Source organism: Buteo buteo, chromosome 11, assembly GCF_964188355.1.
Source record: "Buteo buteo chromosome 11, bButBut1.hap1.1, whole genome shotgun sequence".
Taxonomy (NCBI): domain Eukaryota; kingdom Metazoa; phylum Chordata; class Aves; order Accipitriformes; family Accipitridae; genus Buteo; species Buteo buteo.
Genome location: NC_134181.1, coordinates 33,620,672 through 33,645,369, shown reverse-complemented (window position 1 = coordinate 33,645,369; position 24,698 = coordinate 33,620,672). Strand labels below are relative to the sequence as shown.

The 24,698-nt window shown below is 39.4% G+C and overlaps 1 protein-coding gene across 1 annotated transcript in view; it reads left to right on the top strand.

The window, feature by feature from the left end:
- The first annotated feature begins 5,754 nt into the window (after positions 1–5,754).
- Positions 5,755–24,698, top strand: part of TMEM132D (transmembrane protein 132D) — a 269,075-nt gene continuing 250,131 nt past the window's right edge. Inside the window, exon 1 of the mRNA XM_075039613.1 lies at positions 5,755–5,833. Coding sequence (XP_074895714.1) covers positions 5,755–5,833 — 79 coding nt within the window. The remainder of the gene's footprint in view (positions 5,834–24,698) is intronic.

Sequence of the window (24,698 nt, the reverse complement as noted above, 5' to 3'; positions counted from 1 at the left end):
CAGCCATTTAGATCACTTCACCTGTTGTAACTTGGCAAGTACTGGTACCAATACATAGCATTTCACTGCTATGAAGGCTTGAGTTCAACCCAACCAGGAAGAAGGAATTCTATTTGTACCTATTAATTTGCTCTCTCTCTTTATATACACACACATATATATATATATATATATTTCTTCCTGTAGTTATTTTTTTCTTGATGTGCACACATACTGGTTAGTTTATTTATTGAGCTTTTATTCAAGCTGGCCTCTGCATCTTGCAAGATTTGATTCTTATAAATCACTGCATTTTATTGTACTACAAGTACAGTAACTTGCAGCCAAAGCAGCTTTTAAAATCCTACCATCAGACAAAGCAGGTTAATATTTTAGTTCATTAATTCAAATAAAAAAGCCCTCTTAAATACACTTTTTGTCTATTAGAGTGCTGCTGATTTGGCTGATAACAGCCTATCTGTGTTGCAATGAGGTTCTCTGTCATTTTTAGAAGTCATTTGGAACTAAGCTATTTCTGAGTTTTCATTGGAAACAAGTGAAGGAGAGTGAAACATGTGATTGACATCATCTACTTTTTCAGCTATTGTGAACTGACAGCAAGACCAGCAACATAAAGTAGCCTGATAGGAATACTATTCACCACTAAGGTTAGTATTTGATCATTAAAGAGATAGGCACTCCAAGGGGTATTACCATTGACAGTAGAACTACAAGCTGTCAAACAGTTTTTTATTTCAGCCTGGTGAAGATTTTGAACTGAATCTGCTTTTCTCATACAACAGAAGCTTTATAAGCCAACCAAGTGACTTTATTTTTTTTATTTTACAATGTGGTATGAGTGAAGAGATGAGAATTAGTTTTAAACAAATTAACAAAGATTTAATGTTTCATCTTGCTGTCACTGAAACAAACGTCTAAGTGCTGGTTAATGTCAAAAGAGTAAAATACAGAAATTAAAATGAAATTGAAGAGCATGACTCAGTTTGGTCTTTGTGGCATCTCCCATTATCTTGTTCTGATTTTCATATTATTTACGTGGGAGGATCACAAAAAGACTTCAGCTGCTGACTGTGACTCAGCTGGCCAAGACGTAGTGTACACATACAACAGAAAGGAGTCTCTTCCCCAAAGACTCTGTGTTACCCAGAGAGAAAAGACCGCAAATAGATGGGATGAAGAAATGAGTGGTAGAAATGTAACAGTGGAACAATTTTTCTTTTGCCTTATGAACGGCAGTCACAGTACACCTGCTGCTTCATGACTACTAAATGTTTTGAAGACAACACATTAAATTGAATAAAATTGCTGGGAGGTCAAATTGATCATGCTGATCCCTTTTCATCTTCCAAATCTACGATTCTAATTGCTCCTTATTTTGGATGTTGTGCAGTAACAAACCCAGATAATCCATTTCAATGCCCTCTGTGCAAGCTTCAAGCAATGTGTGTGGGGGGGGGAAATAGGAGTAAAAAATCTGTCTTTCTAAAGTTCAATGGTAAAGTATGCACTGACTTCAGCAGCACCAGGATTTTTCTCTTAGAGTTTAATGGAAATTGAAAAATATTTTTGGAGAAAAACGTGTAACTGCTTAGTTTAAAAGACTCAATAACATGCCCTGCTATTTCAGGTCTGTGGGTACTGAGAGAGAATTGTCAGAATGCAATTGGCCTTTGAAATGAATTGTTTGCTTTCAGGTCACTGGACACACTCTGTATTTCCATGTCTATATATATATATAAAGGAGTGTGGAGCATTGGGCAGAGGAACAGTTTTGCTAGTCCAGCTGGCTACAGCCTTTTCTCTAGTCTGCTGTTCTTTGCTGTGTCAATAGGACTTCTCCCAGACTTGCATTTCTAGCCTGTCAATGAGGGAACATTACTGTCTCAAAAAAAAAAAACCACCAACCCAAAAAAACCCCAGCTCTAAAATGTGAATTGATAAACTGATTAGAACAATTAGCAATTTTAATTACATAAAGCAGTTTATATATATCAGTTGTATATCACATTGCAGATGAAACAAGAAGTCTCAGGGTAACGATGGATTTTCTCATTACCTTGTCGGATGCCGATTAATCAGTTTTTTACCTTTACAGTTAGCCATAAGTTGTGGGGATGCAGGTCTCTTCATTCTCTCTTGTGTTTTCCTAAAGCCAGTTCTTCCTTCACAATTAGTTGTGTTAATTACCCAGAAAAGATTAGGCATACTTGCCAAAATAACATATTGCTAATAAAACAGGAAGATGTTTTCTCATTACGGAGTAGTATGAATTGATGTGATTGTCCGTGAGTGGTGTCTAGGAAAGGTTTTCATCATAAAAGCATTAGGTAGCCAGGCTAGAGTTTGTACAGTTGAAGTGTTGCCACCTATGCTCATAGGAAGAAACTAGAACTGGGACACCTGCTCTGCAGAGTGAAATTCGGCAAGTGGCCTAACCTTCAGCTGTCACTTCAGTAAAATGCCCACTGAAGCAAAGGGAAGATTATTTCTGTGCAGAGCATACCCAAGAAATGAGTACACTTACTCATTTCTGAAGGAACTGGAGACAACAGTTTATTTGTAAGTCAGTTGGCTTTGAGAAGGCTTGAGACCCAAAGCTGGTTCATGGGGATAACAGGATAGTGGTAGAGGAGGAGGATGTTGACGAAATATTATGTATCCATTACTACCTACTCAAAGTAGAATGGCTGCAAAGTGTTTTGGAGCGAAAAGGGTATTGATGCATAAAACTTAATAATTAGTTAGTGACCTTTCAGAGTGACTTTTAAAAACATTGAGGAAAAAATAATAGCCTAGACTGATTTTATTTTTCTTTCACAAGACCAAATTTGGAAATTAATCTGTTCAGTGAGCAGCATCATTTTGGACCTGAATAAAGGATCCTAGGTTCCCTAGGTTCCATATTTTTTGCTGGAAAATTAAATAAGTGTTTCCAAGTCTGCTGTTTCAACAGTGATGTTGCAAAACATGAAAAGAAGGAAAAGAACCTAATCTTGCAAATATAATATGACTGGCATTAAAACTGCAATTCTGTAACTGCTTCTGCCCTTCTTTCAGTCTAGTTACCCATGAATGACTGGAAGGCAGTAAAACCCTATGTACAAAATATCTCCAAATGTTGCACAAAATAACAAAAAGTAACAGCCAGGTACTGTCCATAGAGTCAGAAACTGTAGAAGTAAAGAGAAGACTATCTTGTGGTGGGTTTTTTTCTTATTGCCATAGTTTTTTTTTCTTAAAGAGAAGTTGGTAACAAAACCCTTCACACCTGTGTCTGGAGAGAAAGCTCTTCCTTCTTTGCACTTTTCTTACTTTTTGTAGACTATAGGAAGCTTCTCCTTATCCATCAGAATACAGATTAACCGGTATAATATGCTGGCATATTTCACACTGCTACTGAATGAAACTGGGCATTGGCTTCCCCCTCCAGATGATGATCGTTTTATCTTGATAGAGACTAGTATTTTATAATAATTCTCCTATGTTGGACAAAACTGTAAGTTTTTGGCCACAACATACTATATATCACGTCAATAACAATTTTTTATCTTCTTTCAGTCATGGATGTTCTGAGATGGTACCTTTATGTTTCAGATATAATGCCAGTTCTAGAGGTATGCTTCATTTCAGGTCCAGGGAACTTCTCTGGGATTGGTAGTACTTCTAAAACTGATGTGAACTTCCAAAATGAATCCGCAACATCACACAAAATACAGCCTTTTCTCATTGCATGGTTGATCATCTATTTCTCAGTGTTGGCAAACAGAAAATGTACAGTTTCAAAGTGTATTTTGCTAGACCTGTTTTAAAGCTTCAGCATTGTGGATGCTAATATAAAAAGAATCTTTTTATTGCTCCCAAACGTGTACTCCATGAAGGAACAAAGTGACTGTAAGTTCTTGTAGCTACTGGGGTTTTTTGTTTTCTGTTTGGTGGTTTTGTTGGTTTTGGGTTTTTTTTTGTGTGTGTGTGTTTTGTGTTTGTGTGTGTGTGTGTTTGTTTAGTTTGGGCTGTGGTAAATTGCATTTTGCTGCCATTCTATCTGCCAAGGATAATATAAATCTCAGTATTAAGCTTGACCAAAGGGTAGGGTTGGCAGACTGGTTCTTGCGTTGACACCTTCTGTAGTGGAAAATGTGAGGTCCGTCATTTTTCCCCAGCAGTGTTGAACACTATCTAGACCACACGGAGGTCTCTTTCCTGTTCTTGCAACATGCCCGAAGCATTTTGCCACACAGCCGTCCCGTTATTTCCCTCCTCCGGCTGCACCGCATGCTTCGTTAGGCTCACGCCTGCCCCAGCGCCTTGGGGAGAGCCGAACACACGATGAACGTGGAACGAGGGAAGGAGCCAAAACCCGACCGCGTCCAGCAGCACCCCCGTGCCAAAGCGGCGTGTTTTGTCCCTTCTGGCAGCCGGCGGGCTGCCGTTTGTTTGGGTGCCGGCAGGACCGCGGCTTGTGCCCGCCCTGGGGCGCTGCCGGGGGCTGCGGGAGCCTCTCCGGAGCGGGGTCGCCCGTGGACGCGGGGGTTTGGGGGATGAAGCTGGCTGTCGCACCCCGGCACGGAGCAGCTGCGTGTCACTTCCCGGTCCTCTCCCCCCCCCCCCCCCGAGGGTGAGCCGCGGCCGAGCAGCAGCCCCTGGCAGCGGCCGCGCTCGCCTTCCGCGCCCCGCCGCGGACGCGGGGGGAGGTTGGTCGGGGCCGGGCCAGGCAGCTCCGCCCCGCTGCCCGCGGATTGGGGGCTGCCGGGCTGCCTGGTGCGAGGCGGGGCTTCGGTGGTGTGCTTATTTATTTATTTGTTTCCCTCCTCTTTTTTGTTATTTTTTATTTTTTTTTTAATTCTTTTTTTTTTTTTTTTCCCGCGACACCTCCCGGCTTAAACCTTGGTCTCTCTGTAAATAGCAACCGCGGCGCGCGTAGGATGGGCCGGGGCCGGAGGAGGCGGCCGGGCGGGAGGGCCGGGGCCGGCGCCCCGCTCCGGTCTCCGAGCGAGCAGCGTCCGCGGGGGCGGCAGGTCCCCGCCGGCCGCCGGCCCCGAGAGCAGTAAAACCCAGCCGTGGCGATGACCTTCGGGAGGGAGCCGCGCTCGCCCCCTCCCCTCTCTTGCAGAAAGTCAAACAAGTCCGTGAGGAAATTGAGAACTTAAAAAAAAAACAACCAAAAAAAAAAAAAAAAGCCAAACCCAGGGAGAGCGCGCAACAACGAAAACCCTGCCTCCGTGTCTGGATGATCTCAGGGCTGAGCAGCATCACCTAAAGGAAAACTTTGGGGAGCCGACGGGCTTTTCCGCCGGGATGCGGGCACCGGCGTTGTGAGGCGCAGCCCGGCCGCGGGCAGGAGCAGGGCAGGCGGGTCCCCGGCCCAGGGAGCCGGGGGGGGCACGGCGCGGAGCCCCGCAGCCCCTGCCCTGCGCGCCGGACCCTGCCGGCTTTGGGGAGGGAGGGGGGTGTCGGGGTAAGGGGCTGCTTGCCTGCCTCCGACGACTGAGGCTCGGGAGCGAGGTTTTAACCAGAACTGGTTCCTATGTATTGAGAGGAGAGGAGTTTTTTTCTTTCACAGCATCCTCTGGTTTGAAGAAAGGAGGGAGGAAAGGGGAGGGTTAAAGCTAAAGAAGTAAGTCCTTTCTCCGAAGGAAATGCCTTTTGCGCTTTCCAGATGACCTTTGCTGAAAATGCAGCCTCTCCAGCTGAGCGATTTTTATTTTGACCGCGAAGTGTGTGAAACTGAGCCCTAACTTCTCCGCGAGCCCTAGGATGTGCGCTTCTGGGATTAGCAATATGGGGCATCTGTTGTCACCTCTCCTCTTGAGCCTGGCAGCAGTTTTTTCCAAAGGTAAGTCTCAACCTCTTCTGTCCATTTCACTGCATCTTGTTTATTTTGCATACACAGCCTCTGTCCCCTCTCTTTGTAATCCCTTGAATGTCAATCCCCAATAGTCACGACTGAAAGACTTGGGGGGAGTCATGTGCTAGTCAAACACGAAGATATCGTGATGGGAAATCCTGAGTGGCAGGATTTTTCCTCGGTTGACTACGACAAACGCTCTATCCATTTACTGAGGCATTTGTTACCTGCCTATTGTACTTTTGATCGTGTAGTAGATGCTGGTGATGAGCTTAGCTGGTAACTCAGCTTTGGACTGCAAAGGGTTTGTTATCTGGAAATTCAAAATCTTTAGAGGTATAAGCTATTGGAGTTAGCTGCCCCACCATTATCTTCTATGTAATTTTTCAAATGAAAAATCCTGTATCTCAGGCTGGCTGGCAATGTTTTACTGGACCAGAGAAATATGTGCTTGCTGAAATGTTTGGAAGCTCTGATGAGAGCCTGAACTAGGTGTCTGATATTCTGCATGCTGAATAGAGTTTGAATGTCCTGACAGCATGACTTCAGATGACTCAGTGATACCTTCTTGTTGCCCTCGAGTGTGTTTACAGTAAGAATCAGAAAACCAGCATGTAGACAATGCAGACATTTTTGTGTGCATTTAGGTCCTCCTTTTTTGAACCTAAAGTTTTCATCAATGGCCTCAGCCAAAAGGTGGATGCATTTTTGCAATACTTAATTTGGATGATTCTGAGCATTCCTGTGGAATATAGGAGAAATACACATTTCTACTGAGAAGACATTGTGCATCAACAGCTGTACTTTGGTAGGAAAACGAAATTAAAGTTCACACGTGGTTAGTCTTCAGAGAGAATAAGAGCATATGCATTTAATCTATGATTTTGAAAACATACTGATAAAGAGTTCTGCTTATAAACATCACTATTTTTAAAAAGGTATTAGTTATTCTTAACATCTCGTTATGCTTCCAGATATCAGCACTTTTCTTTTTCTTACGTGAGTTATTTTTACTAATTTGTATCCAGAACTGAACTTACTGACAGAAGGCAAAATACACAGCTATGTATTTCTGTGGTGGTTCCCTGTACCAAATTCACTTTTCCTTTTTTTTCCTTAGAACAGCTTAAGAAAGAAAGGAACAAAATTATAAGTCTCCTCAAATGTTACCCAAATGCAGTGCCTACATAAGTACAGTTTTAAAGTTGCGATTGAAAATGCATTAGCAGCAGGGATTGGAAGTCTGAGTCTTTTCAAAAGATTGCTTCATTCACATTGCACACCAGTAGCTTTTGATTTCCCAGCTAGGTTGTAAATTATGGATTTTATTATAAGCAACATCAGTACTTTGGGTAGCCTAACAATGCAGTAAGAATATTAACTTTTTCATCTCCTATTTTTTGGTGCCTCACTTTGTAGCCTTAACACTGCGTTAACATAGTGTTTGACTGAGATTGCAGCTTATTCCAAGATTGGAGTGTAAGTGGCATTTCAATCCTACAGAGTACAGTGTTTGTTTTATTGCCAGCTCAGCAATTATAACATTTATATGTTACTGTATTCTTAAATGTTACTTACATCTCCTTTGAAAGATAAACTTAGGCAGAAAAACTAGACTTGGAAAGGAGGTCTCTTAGGTGGAAAAAAATCACTATAAAAACTGATGAGTGAGATTTTTCTATGTATTGTGATTGTGAAGTCTCATTAAAGCTGATATGTCTTGAAACCAGATACTCGAGATCCCATTAGAATTACTGGTATTGTCTGTGCTATTTATTTTGCACTTCCAATATCCAATATACTACTGCGTGATTGCTGGGACTCTTTGCAGTTTAGTAATACAGGTATCTACCTTTAATGTAATTGTCTATTTCCATACTTGGTTACAGACTCCATCTGTACTACTATGCCTTAGTACACTCTGAAAAGACCAGAGTGTTCCAGAGATTTACAGTATAAAAAAACTTGACAGTGTAAAAGGTTGATTCCCCCCCCTCCCTGCCCCGCACCCCGTAAGAAGATGAAAACCAAAAAAATAATCAGACTTGATTTCTACTACAGGGTATGTTTGTTTGATGCCTTTCTGTTGCTAATGGAAAAACTCTCCCATTTATGACATGATGACAAAGTTTTCCTAAAGAGAGAAAAAATCTTTTAACATGCAACAGCAATCAGCTGTCTATTGTGTATAGGTCTGTTGCTGATTACTCAGAACCATGGCAACGCACCTTTTTACTGTATAGTTTCCAAATCTTTCAGGTAATAATGTTGAAGACTTGAGAATACTATTGCGGTTTTGCTTTGCTTTTATCTGGTAAATGCAGAAAATAGCTCCAGCCTGAGAATGAAATGGTGTTTTCAATAATGAGCTTCATGTTCTTATTGGAACTATTTGTCACTGATGATATAATACACGTATTTTAATATACTCTCAGTGTAATTATATATATGTGTGTGCATGTGTACATATCTATATAGACAAAGGACAGAGATTATAAGGCTATGTAAGTGTGGTTATGGGGGTAGTTGCATTTCACAGCTTTGTCTTCAGCTATGTAGGAGTTTTCTGGAGTCAGTCCTGGGAAGCCAATGCTTAGCCTCAGTCAGCTGGGCATTTTGCTATTTGGTATCAACTATGAAAAAAAAAATTCTTCAGAAATCTTCAATTAAAAAATAACCATGTCCAGCTGATGTTAATGAAAATACAGGCTAATACAACAGGCACAATAATGTGGGCATTGTTCCATTTTTTAAGGGGAAAGCCTCTCATTAGCTTCATTGGAGTAGAATAAAAACTATAATATTTTCCTCAAACACCAGGTTCCATGCTTGGCTGAAGTCTATAATGAACTGAGCATCTCCTGTAAGATGCTAAACAATTTTAGGATTTATATTGTGAGTCTTACGATTGAGGAGCCTTTTACATTATGAATGTTTGTTGTCAGATAAAAACCCTGATTTAATTAATTTCAAATTTCAGGTCTAAGTTGAAGGTAACAAAACGAGTTAATATCTTAGTGACTTTTTCTGCCTGTGTTCTGCTGAGCATTCCATGTTCTTCTCTGTCATCCTAGGCTGAAATCTTCCCACAAGTCGCTTTCTAATGAGATCTCAGGCCACATAGCTGCTGTTTTGATTTTCTTTTTCTCTCGGTTTTTATAAATGTGGAGGCTTGGCAACTGTATTAGGCAGGATTACTTTGTATACCCCTAAGAGGGTCCCCCATTGGCTAGAGCTGTGGATAGCACATTTGCAGTGATGCCAATCTTCTATTAGAGGAAAGGCGGGGGGAGGGCGGAAATCTCCCAGAAACCAAACCCCCAAACATTTAGCTTTGGTTAAAATATAGGAGAGAAGTATCTGGATATTTGGATTTAAATTGTCTCTGTTTCCTTTGGAATTATCCATGTTACAGTATTCTTTGAACCATCTTGATTACCATTGAATCTTATACTGTAGATTTTTTTTGTCTCATTACAAGCAAACTCTATCTTTGGCTTTCTCTGCACAATTTTACTGATTCCATGATGATACTTAGTATCGGAATATGTCATTCTGTCCACATCGTTGAAATACTTCACTGGTGATTTCAGTGGATTATATCTTTGTGACTTGTAGTGGTATGGGAAGCCTCTTTCCTTCACTTTAATCTCACTTGTGCATCCACTGGCTTCAGCAGGGGTAGTGGTGTACAAAAAACTAACAGACAAACGTGTTAGTTATGGTCCATCTTCCAGAGGGCTGTGGGCCACTTCTGAAGATCTTTATGTGTCGATCTTCTACTGACATTGAAGTGCACTGTGGGCTTCATATAAGTAGAAGCATGGAAAATGAAAAGCTGAGGAGTGCAACCACCTGTGTTTCAGCACTACTTACTTTGGAGTTCATTACTCGGGAATGCTGGTAGTATATTATTAATGGAAAATAGTGCTGTATATGGAATCAAAATTGAAGATTATTTTATTTGATTTATGATACATTCCTCCTCCCCCCTCCCCCCCTTCTTGGTGGTGACTAGACAGGAGTTCAGGGTTGAGTTTCTGTTCATGTTAATAGATTTTTATTGTGATGATGAGGGACACATTGTTATTCTCAAAGTAACAGCCCTGACAGTACTTGTGGACAGACTTATCATAGGCACCTGTTGCTCTAGCTGTGCAATTGATATGTATAGAAAATTCACTGCATGCTGATTTCAAATGACCACTGCTTAGATGAGCATAAATGACAGGTGTGGTCAGTAAGAATTTTTCTTGTAAGCTTTGCCTATATGCAGAAACCCCAAAAGTTTTCTTAAAAACCCAAAAGATAAAGGAAATCTTTCTAGCTTAAGGTTCAAGCTGTTCCCATAAAACCAGTTTTTGTACTTTATCCCAGCTGCATTGAATTTACAGTTGTTTGAGACATTATACAAGGGAGGGGGAAACTAAGTTCCACTTTTTTGATCTTACTGTGCTTCTTGCCACAGTGTACTTCTGGGAGTAGACCCATTCTGATTTCTTTTCTTTCAGTCAAAATAATAAATTCAGGCTAAACTAAAAAATTCTACAGCTAGACCCATGTTTTATTTGTCAACTGCAATACTGGCTTAATGTGATTTGGTTTCTAATATTTTCCTGTAATGTTCTCATTTTTTACTTCTGTCTTTTCTTTTATTAGTTCCATAGGACTGGCGGGCTCTGTGACACCAACCAATGTTTTAGATATTAATAAAAGCAGCTTTATTCAATAAAGATCAGTTTTATTTAATAAAAGAGAGAATCAAAAGATAATCTGATTTTTCATGCTGCATTCACATTAAATCAACCTCCTGAAGTTTTTGTGGATGCCAAGTCTAGTGGCAGTCTATCACAGGTCCTAGGATACATAAACATGACTCCAGACAGATTGATTGCAGAGAAGCTGAAGAGGCAGCTGAGATTCATCGCAGGTTTGGTTTACAAAGTGTTACATTAAATTACTTGATTTTTACCAGTCTTTGTAATATTGCCTGCTGCATTATTAATGGCAGTTCAAAATGAAGTGGATTCAAAATAGTTCAGAGACATTTAGATAACACTAATTATTATGAGCAGATTTAAAGTACATATTTGAGGATGTTAGGCTACTTCACCCTCCTCCATAGGGGGGAAAATGAACTGTAGAATTAGGATTGGCTTCTTCGTGCCCTTGATTTCTTCTTTTATTGAATAGATTTAATTCCAGTGTAAGGTGTTAGTCTGATGGCCCCACAGAGCTAATGGATTGAAAATCTTCATCCTCCAAAGAGGTACAGCCTATGTAGTATCTATGCAAGCTTCCACTTTCTACTTTAGTAGTGTGACTTAAACTTGACCTAGAGGATGATATAACTTCCAGCTCTGTGATATAAGATATTATATCCATCTATTGATCCACAGTGGGCATGATCCAGAGCCCATTACAGTCAGTATATGGGGTTTCATTGCCTTTGGTAGGCTTTAATTCAGAGCACAGACAGAGTTTTCTGGAGTGGTATTTTTCAGCCTGTGGCCCACACACCAGTGGTGATTCATAGAACATCTGAGCAGTGTTGTGAAACCAGTGCCAGAAACCTTATGCATGCAAGCTAGAAAAAAACAAAGGGAGGAAACAGAAGTAACAAGGATGCTTTCAGAGTGCGTCCCAGTTTGTGTTTGGTTGTAAACAAAGACCTTTGTGACAATACTGTGTTTGGTCTGGATTTCTTTCAAAAAGTTATATGGCTCTCGCCCTTAAAAGGGTTGAGAAAAACCACTGTAGTGAGACTAACTGTAGTAATTTAAAGTATTTCTCTGAACTGTTTGGTATTGCCTCAGTACTTCAGACACAATCACTGATGGTGTGAGTGTTTCTAATCTACTGCAGCGTAGGTTCACTTAAATCAACATTGAATAGTGGTTCAGTGAAGCGACGTAGGAGTAGTCTGCCAGTCACTTAACGGCATCTGCACTGTAGGGTCAATTAACTTCCTAAAAGGCTTCCGCTGTACTCACAAAGGATGTTTGTTTGTTCTTAACCCCTCAGTCTTGGTTTTTTTAATGAAGGTTTCCAGAAAGGTTTCTGGAGGGAGTTTTCTGTGTTGCAGACGATTGTCTCCCTGAAAGTTGCTCAGGCAAATGCACACATTTTTGTTTCTTGTACAGACCATGCAGAAATGGTTGGTAGTGGATGCATCTACACTGATGCCACGTTTTCCCAAATTTACAAAATAGAAGGCCTCTTCCCTCCTCCTCCTATATTCACTTCACCTTCTCACAGGCCCATCTAGCTCTGTTTTTAAAGTTACTTTGAATTGATTTGGTTTGTTTAGTTATTTGGGTTTTTATTTGCAAATAAAGACTTTTGTCACAATGCTGTGTAAGATGGTTTGGATAGGAAGGTGTTCCAGAAATTCGCTCTGGTAATGTTTAGTAACAATTTTCCAGCCTTAATGTATTCAATACCATTTTATACTCATTTGCTTTTCTGCTAATGGTGTCTTTTAATAGCTCTTCTTCTCCTTGGTGGAATGCATTGGGCCTCATTAGTTTGCAGTCATGCAGCTAGAGCAAGCAAAATAAAACCACATGTAAAAATGACCATGTAGACGATTAACACATGAGATGGGGGAAGGATATTGAATAACATAGATCCCATAAAAAGTGCAAAATAAATGAGTTAGCTAGTTACGTAGAAAAAAGTAGCAGGGGTAATAATAATGAGTGCACCAAGCAGAAGTGCGGGAAGATGTCAATGCACCCTTTATTCCGGGTGTGTGCAACTTTACAAGACAGACTAAGAAGCAACAGAAGAAGCGTCCTCTCTAGCTGAACCAGGATGCTCTACAGCATGCCTTTTGATCTATCTGCTTTCAAGGTAGGCAGACTGTTGAGCAGGCGGTCTGCAGACCTCTCGCGGAGGAGCAAGGCAGATGTCCAGCTATTCACAAAGATGAGGCTGCATGTCTTGCATGCTAAAAAATCCTCTGAGTCAGTTGGAGAGTTTAGTCTCATCTAATGCTAAATGATCTCAGAACCTTGAATTTTGTTGGCCCTCAACATCACTTCCTTGCTTTTTATTTATATTTTTAAAAGTGTACTTTTTACATCTTCAGTATACGTTGTGTAAAGTCATTGTACAAGAGGAGGAATTCAAAGCTGTCAGAGATAACTAGCCAATAGTGTCTCTGAATATTAATCCAATCCATAATATAAGAAAGGAAATAATACCACTTAGCTTTCAATCCACTCATTATCAAAGATCCTAGATTAGCACATGATCATATCCTCCATTTTCCACTGAGCCATGGTGACTCATTCATTTGTCGTCAAGAAAAGGAAACAGTGGTGATTTGCATGTGCCTGCAGTTGAAATATCTGTATTTATCCTTCAGAGTTTTGTATCTCTGTCTTAATGTAATCAGTCTTGCTTGGTTAATATTAATTGGTAGCACACATTGGGCAGTTACTTTTCTTGTCTATGCATGGCAAATTCATGCAATTAACTTCCTAGCTCGCTCTTAGCAATATGGGGTGTATTGTCAGGTTTTCCTGGTAGGAAGGAGGTCTTGATGTTGTTTCAGTGGACTGTGTTTTGAACTACTGTCGAAGGAGCTATTTGGTTCTGACAAAGCTTCCCAGTTTAATAAACGTGTAAAACCACTATGTACCAGCAGTTACCCTCCTGTCATCTTTAGCATGTTTTCAGAAATAAAAATAGGATCTAGTCTGCTCAGGTGCTCAAGCCTGTAGCTCTTGAGCTGAAGAAGGACATCTCGATGTGGTCAACAATATGGGACTTGGGGCAGAATTGAGCAATCCTGATTCTGCACAGTGGAGGGAAGAGATGTATATACACCCTGTAAGTTTATTACCACACTTAGTTACTCTGTAAGCAGCATATGAGGAATACTTTTAGAGTTTTCGCTAATCTGTCCCATTTATGCTAATATTCACTGTGTCTGTTCTGTTTAGGATCTATTTAACTCAGATCATAGGATCTATTTAACTGAGTTAGGTGCTTATGTTAGGTGTTAAGCTCGCCTACAGACTTAGGCTCATAAGAAAACACTAGAAAAACTTGGCCTACCTTCTGTAGAAGAGAATGGAAAAGGAACATGCAAAAGGAGTGTCTCATAATCTACTAGTGTGCTAGTGCTCATCTGATATATGACTAATTGAAGTTTGTCATCTTGTAGACTGTAGTGGCAAGGCCGCTATTTCCAGATGTCTCTAATGAATTTCTTTCTACCCGTTCTTAGAAATCCTGCTAGAATGCCAACTGCTTAGCAATCCTGTAAATCAGGGTGTGAAAAGATGGTGATCCAAAATTTAGTGGACACTTTTCAGATCTTATTTTAGTCTTTCTGAGTTGTGATATCCCTCTTAATGACAAGGAGTAGTTACACCTTCAGTGAGTAACAATAAAAGCAATGTATTGCTTTTTAAAGCTTGATATGATGCTCTCCATAGATCTTCCCTTGTTTACTCAGGGTTTATCAGTTAAGGTTCTCGTATTCCATATCCATTTCCGTATTATTGGGCAAACAGTTCTAAGGCTATCATGACTTTAGCTGTGCTCTGCTCTCTCCTTTGTGGTTGACTGTGTCCCCTGCAGCAGTTGTCTGATAAGAGATGATTTCTTGCATACTGAACACTTGTGCACAGTAGGATTCTGTTATATACTTCTGACTCTTTGACACCATCTGCCCAGTAAAGTGGTTTTAATGGGTTTCCACTGAGCCAGCCTGTACTACAGCCCTGACAGCACGCTCTGTATTTTTAAAAATAAACAAAATCTCTTCAGAAAAGCTGTCCATGAACATTGACTTCTCCAACAGAATTGAGGATTGCATGCTGTTTGATGTTTTGTGGAGGCAGAAATATTTCTATTTGATAGACTTTAAAATAGGAAAATGACTGATGGCTTGGGATGGTCTTCTAATAGGACTAGTTTATTTTTTTAAATGACCTTATAAAGCATTATTTCCTGTCCCATTTTTCAGTTGGGTATTATTATCCTTTTACAGAAATGTAATCATTTTACCTTGTTGGAGTTCTCTTCTTTATGAAAGCTGGGGAATGTAGTGGTTCGTGATGGTGATTTAGGAGTCAGGGTACCCATAGGCTTTCTGTAACCTTTGGAAAATCACTTCAGTTCTCTGCTTTCCATTTTAAACTGCCTTGTCTACTCAGAATACAAGTTATTCAGAGCAGGACCTGTTTTACTTGCTGTTTATATAGCATCTGAACCTCTTCTCAGATGAGAATGTACATTTTACCACATTAAAATAATTAATTACTACTGGCTGAGTTAGAAACTGGAACGTGGCATTCTGATTGTCCTGTTTGCTGGACGACACGAACAGCTCGGAGGCCTGTAAGAATAGAAAAGAAAAGTAGGGTAAGGGAAAAAAAATAAAGATATAATGAAAGCATCTCTGTGATTAAAAAATTCTAAGAGCTTAAGTAGATTCCCATCCTATGACGTTACAATTAATAAGCTATCTAAACCTTTTCAAACAGCAACATGATAAAGGGAACATAAAAAGCTTCTTATAAAAAGATGTCATAAAGTTGTTTTTATATTTCTTTCTGTTATAATCCATGTTAATAAACTATTGAAGAAACCCACCAGATTTTGAATATCTGTATTAATAATGCAACAAACCACTTAGAATAAAAAAATGGGGGTTTTGGCAGATGGTACAGATCTTAGAAATACTTCATTCCTTTTCTACCTCTTCAAGTCTTTGGGGTTTATTTTAAGTTCCTTCATGTTAGTAAGTTGTAAATGTAGTGGGTAGCGGTGGTAATGAGACGGACTGGTGAAAGAAACTGTTGGCTAGTCTCTCCTGTTATGATAGAACATGAAAATTGAAATAGTCAAAATGAATGGATTCTTCTGAACTTCCAAGCTGACTTTATAAGAACACACACAGAGTCAGACACAATCCTATTCTTTAGTCTTTAAGTTCTTTTTTCTAAATTACATGGAGTTTGACCTCCAGCTGAGGTGAAGGTTTCCACCTGAAGCATGGGTTTCTTTTGCCTTCTCTGTGCCCTATACAGTACTAGTCCTCATTTGTAGATCTGTGTAGGGAGCCAGTACAAGGTATTTGAACCTCTATTTCTAGCTACCCATTTACTCGAGAATAACTGTTGCTGGGGTCCCCAAGAAAAACAATCTTCCATGCTGCTGTGGCATTTTGAGTGAATAGACCATGGGGCTAAGGCAGCTTTTCAGTATATTCTGAGACATGCAATGCCTTCATATAAAAGAACCATTCGCAACAGTCATTAGATTTGGAACCTTTTGTGCAATAAAGACATTTAGCATCTTTAACCTGTAGAATATGCACATAGTGGTACCATTTGTGAGAAAATTGGCAAGATCTCTTCTTTGCAGCTTAAGAAACATACGGTTTCATCATCATTTAATAAGTGGTCAACAGCAGAGCTGTGCATATAAAGTTTTCAGATTATGTGAATCTTTGCTCTTTGCAGGTTTTCTTACATTTTCTGGCTAGTTTGGTTGAAAGCTTGTGGACCATCTTAGCAATACTGCATCCAAGTGCAGGTTCCCTTTATGTTCTCATGTTTGCATCCTTGTAGATTTCTTTGGACGTGCTGTCTTTCGCAATCACCCAGCTTCTCGAGGTCCAGAATTCAGACTGAATTTAATGGATCCAGTTTCAGGTTAGAAAAAATATAAAGCAAATATCACTATGAATTCCCTTGAGAATTAAAATGTTATTTCCCTAATGCTATCCAGCAGGTTGATATTTTCAGTGGTATCTTAGTGCTCTTTTCTCTTTGCTATTGTTAATGCTTCATTTGTGTAATGGATGAAATGCTAACTAAGGTAAATACCTAAGATCTGTCTGTGATCCTTACACAGTTTGCTGCTGCTGTTACCTTTTTTTTCCCCTTTGTCCTGTCATAACTTTGGATATTGTTCCCTGCTGTTTCTGCTGCAGTAATTTAAAATACATATATCAGCATCAGCTGTTGTGTCTCTTCTTGCCATTTTATTTAGCCTCTTTATCTGAGTAGCAATAGATCAGAGTAATTGGTACAATAACCACTGTTGAAGCATTTATTTGTTTTCTTTCTATTTCTATACAGTCATGTGCTCCTTTCATCCTTTCGTCTATTCCTATCAGAATTACGCATGTGGTTTGGATCAGACCCTGAAAAAAGAGAAATGCTTGTAAGTGGAGAATACTATATATAGCAAACCTTTGTTATGATATTTATATTCCTGATGTTTAGAATGTCATCGTGCGCATTACAGGTTCTCATCAAATTGCATCAATAATAATAAAAAGGATGGTTCATGAAGAGATTCTTTTCAACTGTTCTCTTTTCAGCAGCATCAGAAAAGAACGATGAATTTGGCAGCATATTTGCAGTGCTAACAAATCTGGGCTTTGGCAGTCTAAATCAGGAACAGTGAATACAAAACTGAAGATCCCTCACAGAGATGTCCTGATAGTAACTGCCTTTAGGTGCAGGGGACAGCATTCACAGACCTCAGATGATTTTAGCTGTTGCAGTAGGTCGTAGCATAATCTCTCAGCTAATTAGTTCTGTCAAACTTTAGGTCTTTACGGCCTACAACTTCTATCTGGAAGGTTGTTGGGAGACACTGAAGATCAAGGGATGAAGAAAAATCCCCCCCAAAATGCAAAGAGAGCATTGCAAGATGTTATTTGGTGTAACAGGAATTTTCTAGTGTTTCAGTTCATACTGTGAAGTGCTAAAGCCCATCATTTTTTTCCTAATAAGTACATTCTCATCTGTGTTTTCAACCTGAGAATAGTAGCCATCCTAGTCTTCGTATCTGTGGTAACACTACCATTCCCTCAGCTTCTTGCATATGGTCTTCGACTTGTTACAGATGTTTGCTGCCAGTTTGATCAATTTGTCAGAGAAAGTACACATTCTCACACTTGTTTTATCTTCTCCTGACCAACAGGCACTATCAAAATCTCATCGGGAGCCTATGGAATTATTGTAGCAGTTTCAGTTATGTTTTATGCTTCTTTGACATCTGTCTTAGGAATAGCTGATCTATTGTGTTCGTCCTGGTCTAAATCTGACTGGTCCTTTGCAAATACTGCTTTCTGGTACCTCTTCATTTTCTTCTCCAATGACTGAATAAATGTTTCTCTCAGACACTCAGTAAGTGAATTCCTCCACAGTTCTTGCACTTTCTCTTGCCTTCTCAATTACAGGTCAGTGCTGTTACTGTTTTCCTTCCAGCTGCAAGTCCAAGTCTTGTTTTTAGCACTGAGATGAACAGAAGGAATCATGGAGGAAAACAGACCATATAATCTTAGATTTTGAGATGACATTGAACTTGTAGTGCTGACCTGTAGGAGTTATCAGAAAATAATTGGAAACCTAGGCTGGTAGCCCAGAAAATTAAGACTGAGGGCAAGCAAGAAGAAATTTATGAAAGTTGGAAGACAAGAAGAAGAAATAAAAATCAAACTCCGTATTCTGTTCTGTGCTACTACTCTGTAGAGTAAGAACTGATAATGAAGAATGGGATTGTAAAGACCGCATAATAAAGAAATTCAGGATATCTGCTTCTTGTGCTCTGTGGCCTGCTTCAGACTACTGTATGTGCACAGACAATGCCCATCAGCAGAATGGTCCCAGGAGGCCTAATGTCCTCAGGCTCCCTCACGCATGCCTATACCATAGCCCACAGACAAGTTACACATGTATTTGACCTCAGCCTATAAAATGGGTATCCTACCAAACCGCAAAATTGCCCTCACATTAGTTGAAGCAGTTTGAACTAAGAGGACACAAGCCCTTCTACACAAAATGGCCAGGGGTCAGAGTTGTTTTTCTGAAGTGGTTCCCAAAATCACTGTAACTGCTTCTTGCGAATAAATTCTGGCTGAAGAACTTAGCTGATACAGGGGAATGGGGAATCAGGCATCTACCATGCAGTCTAATACTGAAAAACTGGAAAAGAAGTTTGCTCTGTTCAGACAAAAAAGTGAAATGCTCTGGAATTTTTAAATCAGCAGAACATCCTTGGTGGGGGACAACTGAAATTTTAACTTCAGTTTCAGACTAAACCAAGTATTGAACTACCATAATTTTTAACAAAATAAATAAATTGTAATTTTGCCTATGATAAATTCAAGTCACAAACAGCCAAGATAGATTTTTGATTTTTTTCATAATAATCTCATGTGAAATGGTTTGTACTTTATTTCACCCACCTGAAGGGAAAACTAAAATAATTGATGCTCAGTTACTTCTTTATATTCAGTGGTTGAAAATAACTCCTTTTGTTTTTACAGTAAAATATTTTCTCTTTCACATGAGCTTCTTAATTCTCACCTCTTTTTCCAGTAGTAAAGGGTTTTTCTCAGTGTTCTTTCCTTTGCATAATGGAAACTCTCACACTTTGCAAATGCTCTCAGTGTCCTTCCTTGACACATTGGCAAAAGGTGATATTAAAAAGTTTTTTGTTTCCTTCTCAATTGCAGTAGATTGCACAGCTTTCACAGTAGAACTTGCCTTCTGCCCTGGACAAGTAGTCATCAAATGTGCTGGTAACAGAAAAGATGCATTCTGTAGTACTATAGATACCATGCAACTTAAGAGAAAGAAATAATGAAATGACATAGTATTTTATATTGCAATGAAAAATCTGCTAACTGCTGTGAAAATGCAGCAAGGAACAATAAGTCTTTTGGAGTCAAGGTCTAGCTTTACAGGAGAAATGTGCAGAATTTTTATAATTTGGCTGTAGAAAATGGTTATGACAGACCTTTCCTGGAAATTAAAAAAAAGGTATTTTACAGGTATAGTGCTAGCACAGTAGTTGAACAGTGGTGCTTTCCTGTATTTTGGATGTTGAATTTTGTTCACTTAAATCTAGACTGTAAGCTGTAAGCAGTCAGAAGAAAATTTGTAAGCATTCTTTACTAGGCTGAGTCTGATCTGAAAATGAGCATGGATGGTATGGCTCCTCGGTAGGTTAAGTCAGCCTCAGTTGGGGCTGCTTCAGTCTCTCTTTCTTGTGTGGCATTGACATTTATGCAGTTGAGTAATGAACCATGCAGAGAGCTGACTAATTTTTTTAGCTGAAAACTAATTTTTTTTCCTCATTTATATAGGTTAGGGTTTTTTTTACAGACACCAGCTCCAACAATACTGCAGTTGCGTATTGAGGTGGTTCAGCTCCCTGATCTGGCGGAAAACTAACCCACCAAAAAGAAGAGCTTTCCAACAGATGTGGGGCTGTGAATAATCTCACCCTGAGGCCACATGCTCACCAGATCTGAGATGAAAAAGGGCTGGGTGTGTGCCTCAGTAGCCTGCAATTATACTTTCTTTTTATAATATCAAACTGTACCTCCAGTAATCTGTTCCCAGGCCTTTTCATTCTCATTCCCTTGCCGAAAAAATCATGAGTATGGAAATCAGATGTTGTTCAGGCTTATGGAGTGGCATGGAAAAAAGTTTGACAGTGATCACTTGATATATTTATGATGGCCATTTTCAGATGATAAGCCTTACCAAAGTAGCATTCCATTCCATCTACAAAACAGCGACACTTTTAAAATAAAATTCTAATAGTAATATTTAATGATGACCAAGGTAAAGCTGTGCAAGTCAAGCAGACACATGATCATTTTATATAACACATACTATCAGTCCCAGTTCTCCCTCAGTCAATTCCTTTTCACGGCTTGGTTGAAATATTTGAAGGGGAGGGAAAGCCTCCCACTGTTGTTAATAATGTGGCAATCACTTACTTTTGGATTCAGCTGTGATACTCCAACTTGGGAGTGGATGCTACTGAACTGTATGCTGAGTATTTTGATGAGTGAGCGGAAAGATTTTGGAAATGTCTTTGTAGTCTTAATCCAGCCAAACTAATTCTGAGTAGCTGAATTCTGTAGCAGTGATGATGGAGACTGCAGTATGGTAAATGTAAGACACAGGAGTTTCCAGGAAGAAATTTGAATTTTATTTCCTTGCCCCAGTCACATAGCTATGGTCATTTTCAGCCATCACCAATGGCCGCTGTTGCAACCGTTTCCAAAAAGCTGAGCATCCCCCTTTCATAATCATGGATCTGGGCCAGCCTAGCATTTTCTCTTTGGCTTTCAGTTCTGTACTAAGCATTACAGACTACTATTGTATGAGATCTCTCACATCTGCCTATCACCCAGGCAGTTCCCAGTTCTTAATCACTTGGTTTTTTTCCTTCATTATGAACTAGTGCTGTGACTAAATTGGTAAGTCTTAATGGCTCATCATATCTTGAGTAGGCTTCCTGTTTCCGACCCCCGTTTTCTCTTCCACTGCCAGAATGTACAGACTAGCAGACAAACGCCATCTGGGAATTGTAAATCTGTCACAAGTACCACTGCTATTAGTTTGTGTGTATCAAGATGCAAGGACTCTTACAAATGCTTACAGATATGCATCAGAGTTACAATTTTTTAAAAATTAGGTCCATCTTAGTTCTTAAGGCATCCACCTTTTAGGTCAAAGTCTGTAAGCTTGCAGGAGTGTTTTGTTTTATTACAGTGGAATGGTTAGACCAGCATGGGGGCAAATGGCTGTTTGAGTCATGGACCAATTCCTAATTATACCTGTGTGCTTCCCTAATGGAATTCAAATAAATGATTTTGCTGTGTGAAAGAAGTGGTATTATATTTATTTCTAAATTCTTTTTAAGATGTCAGCATGTAGCCCTGAGGATGTGAAAGGAAGGTAGAGCTTGTCAGCCTCCCTGGCTGCTCTGAATTAGCCTGAACCTATTGGAAATGAAAGGTTCAGAGAGCACAGATGGAATAGATTGAAGCTTTGAGTGAATTGAAAGGGCAAGTTTACTGGCTAATCATGATCTCTATGGGCAGAAAGATAGCTAATAGATTGAAATTGTCAGACATTGTGAAGTCCTCAAAAGAACTGCTTAAGGCTTTTTGTTTCCAATTCTGGTTTATGGTAGCTGCCTTCTTTTTAATTAAAATCTATTTTGTTTTCACATAATTAAAATAAAACATGGAAGCATATAATATTTAGTGAATATGTGAGGCATGAACTGTTCTTATCTTGGTTGATTTTTTTTTTCTTTTAAGATAACAAAATTGCATGAAGACATCTGTTTAGAGATTACATTTCTTCACTCCATAGATGAAGGCTAGATTTTTAGAAGTATTTAGTTTTAAATTTAAGCACCAAAATGAGTGGAGAGATTTTCAGTCAGTCTCAACATTGACGTGTGCTTTCTTCAAAGTCCATCCAGAAATGTTACAGAGGGAAGGGGTGAATGCTGAATGCTTGTGAACCCTCCTACACTAATTGAGGGAGCAGAGCACTAGAAAATTCAGGCCTCGACTCTTTTGAGAACTTTAGTACAGCTCCCAGCTCAGTGGATAGAATCTTGACTGGAGCTTAAAGATGCTGATGTGGTATTTAGAGCTACTAATATTACAACAGAAGTTAAAGAAGAGGTCTTTGAAATGTTGGCTTTAATTTGCTTCATTTGGAGAAGGGAGTGATCTCATACTTAACAAAATTCTATTTAAGCAGTTCTATGAATTAAAGCAAAGAAAGAAGTGCAGCCTCTGTTTTGTTATTTTATTCTGTAATTTTCTCTTCAGACTGATCTTTAAGAAATAGAGGGAGCTGTTAAGATATAATAAACCACCTTCTGATACAAATTTTAAATGCCTGAAACTAGGAGACAAAACCAGAGTTCAGTAGGATGCCAGTGTATGAAAACCTCAGAATAATTTGAAATTATACTTCTGTTTTCATTGAAATATCAGCATACTTTTGCTTTTAATTCAGTATTTCTGTTCCACTGTATATATTAAATTTCACTCTTATCTTCTGCTGGCAGAATTTCTTTGTCTTGAAATTCAGAGTCACTATCAGATCAGCCACTAATACCTTAAAGTCCACAATTCACTCCAAACTCCTAATGTCCAAAATATAGAACTTAAGATTGCTTTAAAACTGTCTTGGACTAATTTTACAGTTATCACATTTTTTCTACATTTTTAGATGTTAAAGTCAAGTCTGAGTTTTGCTGAAAGACTTGAACTGATGACAGAACTTTTCTACAACAGTCAGTGTTTTTACTACTAAGCCCCTTCACTTCTCCAGTCCCTCACCCAAACATTTCCTCAAACAGAACAGCCTCACGTAATCTTAAAATGTATGATGACACTCTGAAGGTCTTGAAGGCTTTCCTGATGTCTTCTGATGACTTTCTGAAGACAAGTGCTATTTTCATATTTTCTCACACAGACTGCAACTTGTGAGAGAAAATTCTAGCTCTACAAATTCAGTCATTGACTTCAGTATGACCAGGACTTCTTCCTGCCATTATTCTTGAAAAATGAGTTGGAGTGGGTAGAAATAAAGCCAAATATGTGCATTGTCCATTACATGATTTTGAAATGTCATATGAATGAATTTACATACTAATGCTCTGCTTTGGTTAAGTGACAAGTCCAGTTCTTCTGCTAGAATTCACCAAGAAGAAAAATCCCATTAAAATAAAATTTTTTGCTGTTTTAAGGACCGATTCAGTCATCCTCAGTCATACTTTGCAAAGTCTTACTCAACAGGAACCCCCACCGAATACACAAGATAGCAGAAACTGACTTTTTTGAAAGAGAAATTATATTTGGATAATGACTAACATGGGGCAGTAAGTCTTGTATTATTTATATACAAAAAGTACCCAAATTTTAGGTAAGTACTTGGAATGGATACACTACCTGAAGACTTGTTTAGCTTTTACACAGCAGCCGATTGTCTCCAGCATCTATACCTTCTTAATTTGTTAGCTCAGTGCTGCCATAAGCCACAACACAGTGCATTGTTGATGCTGCAAGCCCTTTCTTGTTTTGGAAAAGGTGGACCAATGTGTTAACAGCATGAATTCAATAAAGAATGGATGGGTGAGTGCATTAGCCATTAGTCTGTCAAGTTTATGAAGTGCAGTGTTTTCCCAAGTCTGTGAGGAACCTAATGAGCTATGATCAGGGACTCTAAGCCAGCCTCCCTAGCATTGTCTACCAAACTGCACTTAGCGACAGGGTCCAAGCAGCCAAAATGAGATGTGTAGAGGTGTGCCCATCAGACTGGGTATTTTTCAAGCTCCCCATGCTGTCTGTCTGGAAGAATGGCTCTATACCACCACTGGCTAGGGCCACTATTATAATGCTCAGATTTTTGTCTGAATACTAATCAAAATCTCTACTCACAGCAGTGAATTGTTAGTCGAAAGGTATTAACGTCCATGAACAGTTAAATTTTGAGGCCTCAGCTTGTATCTCTTTTATATCCTGTATTACAAATCTACGTTACCCCCTTTACCTGCAAGAAGTTGCTTTAGCCTATATTTACTGATCCTTCTGGAAAGCTACGGATTCCTTCATGTCCTGTACCCCTCAGCTTGGCACCACACTTGAGGTTTCTAAGATGTTAAAAAAAAGAGTTAAAATGAAACACCAGAATAAATTTATGTCCCTTTAAAGTTCTTAAGGCAAGAGAAACACCAGGTGGTGTATTGAGTGTCTTAACCTGAAATGGAAGAAAATACCTCCTAATAGTGATTTTGATGAGAGTACAAAAAAAATCCTAGGAGATGTGATGGAAGTCCTGTCTGCAGCAGGAGTTTAGTATTAGAAGGATAAGGTTGGATTAGAGGATTAGAAATTTCAGGGGAGTGGGGAGGGGCAGGGCAGGGGGAACCCACATCTATGCCAAATCATCCCTCCCTTTTCTGGTTTCTATGAGACAACATGCAGGGACTGAACATCAGCAGGTCCTGATGTCCTTTCCAAGCAGAATCCCATTGATTGGATTGT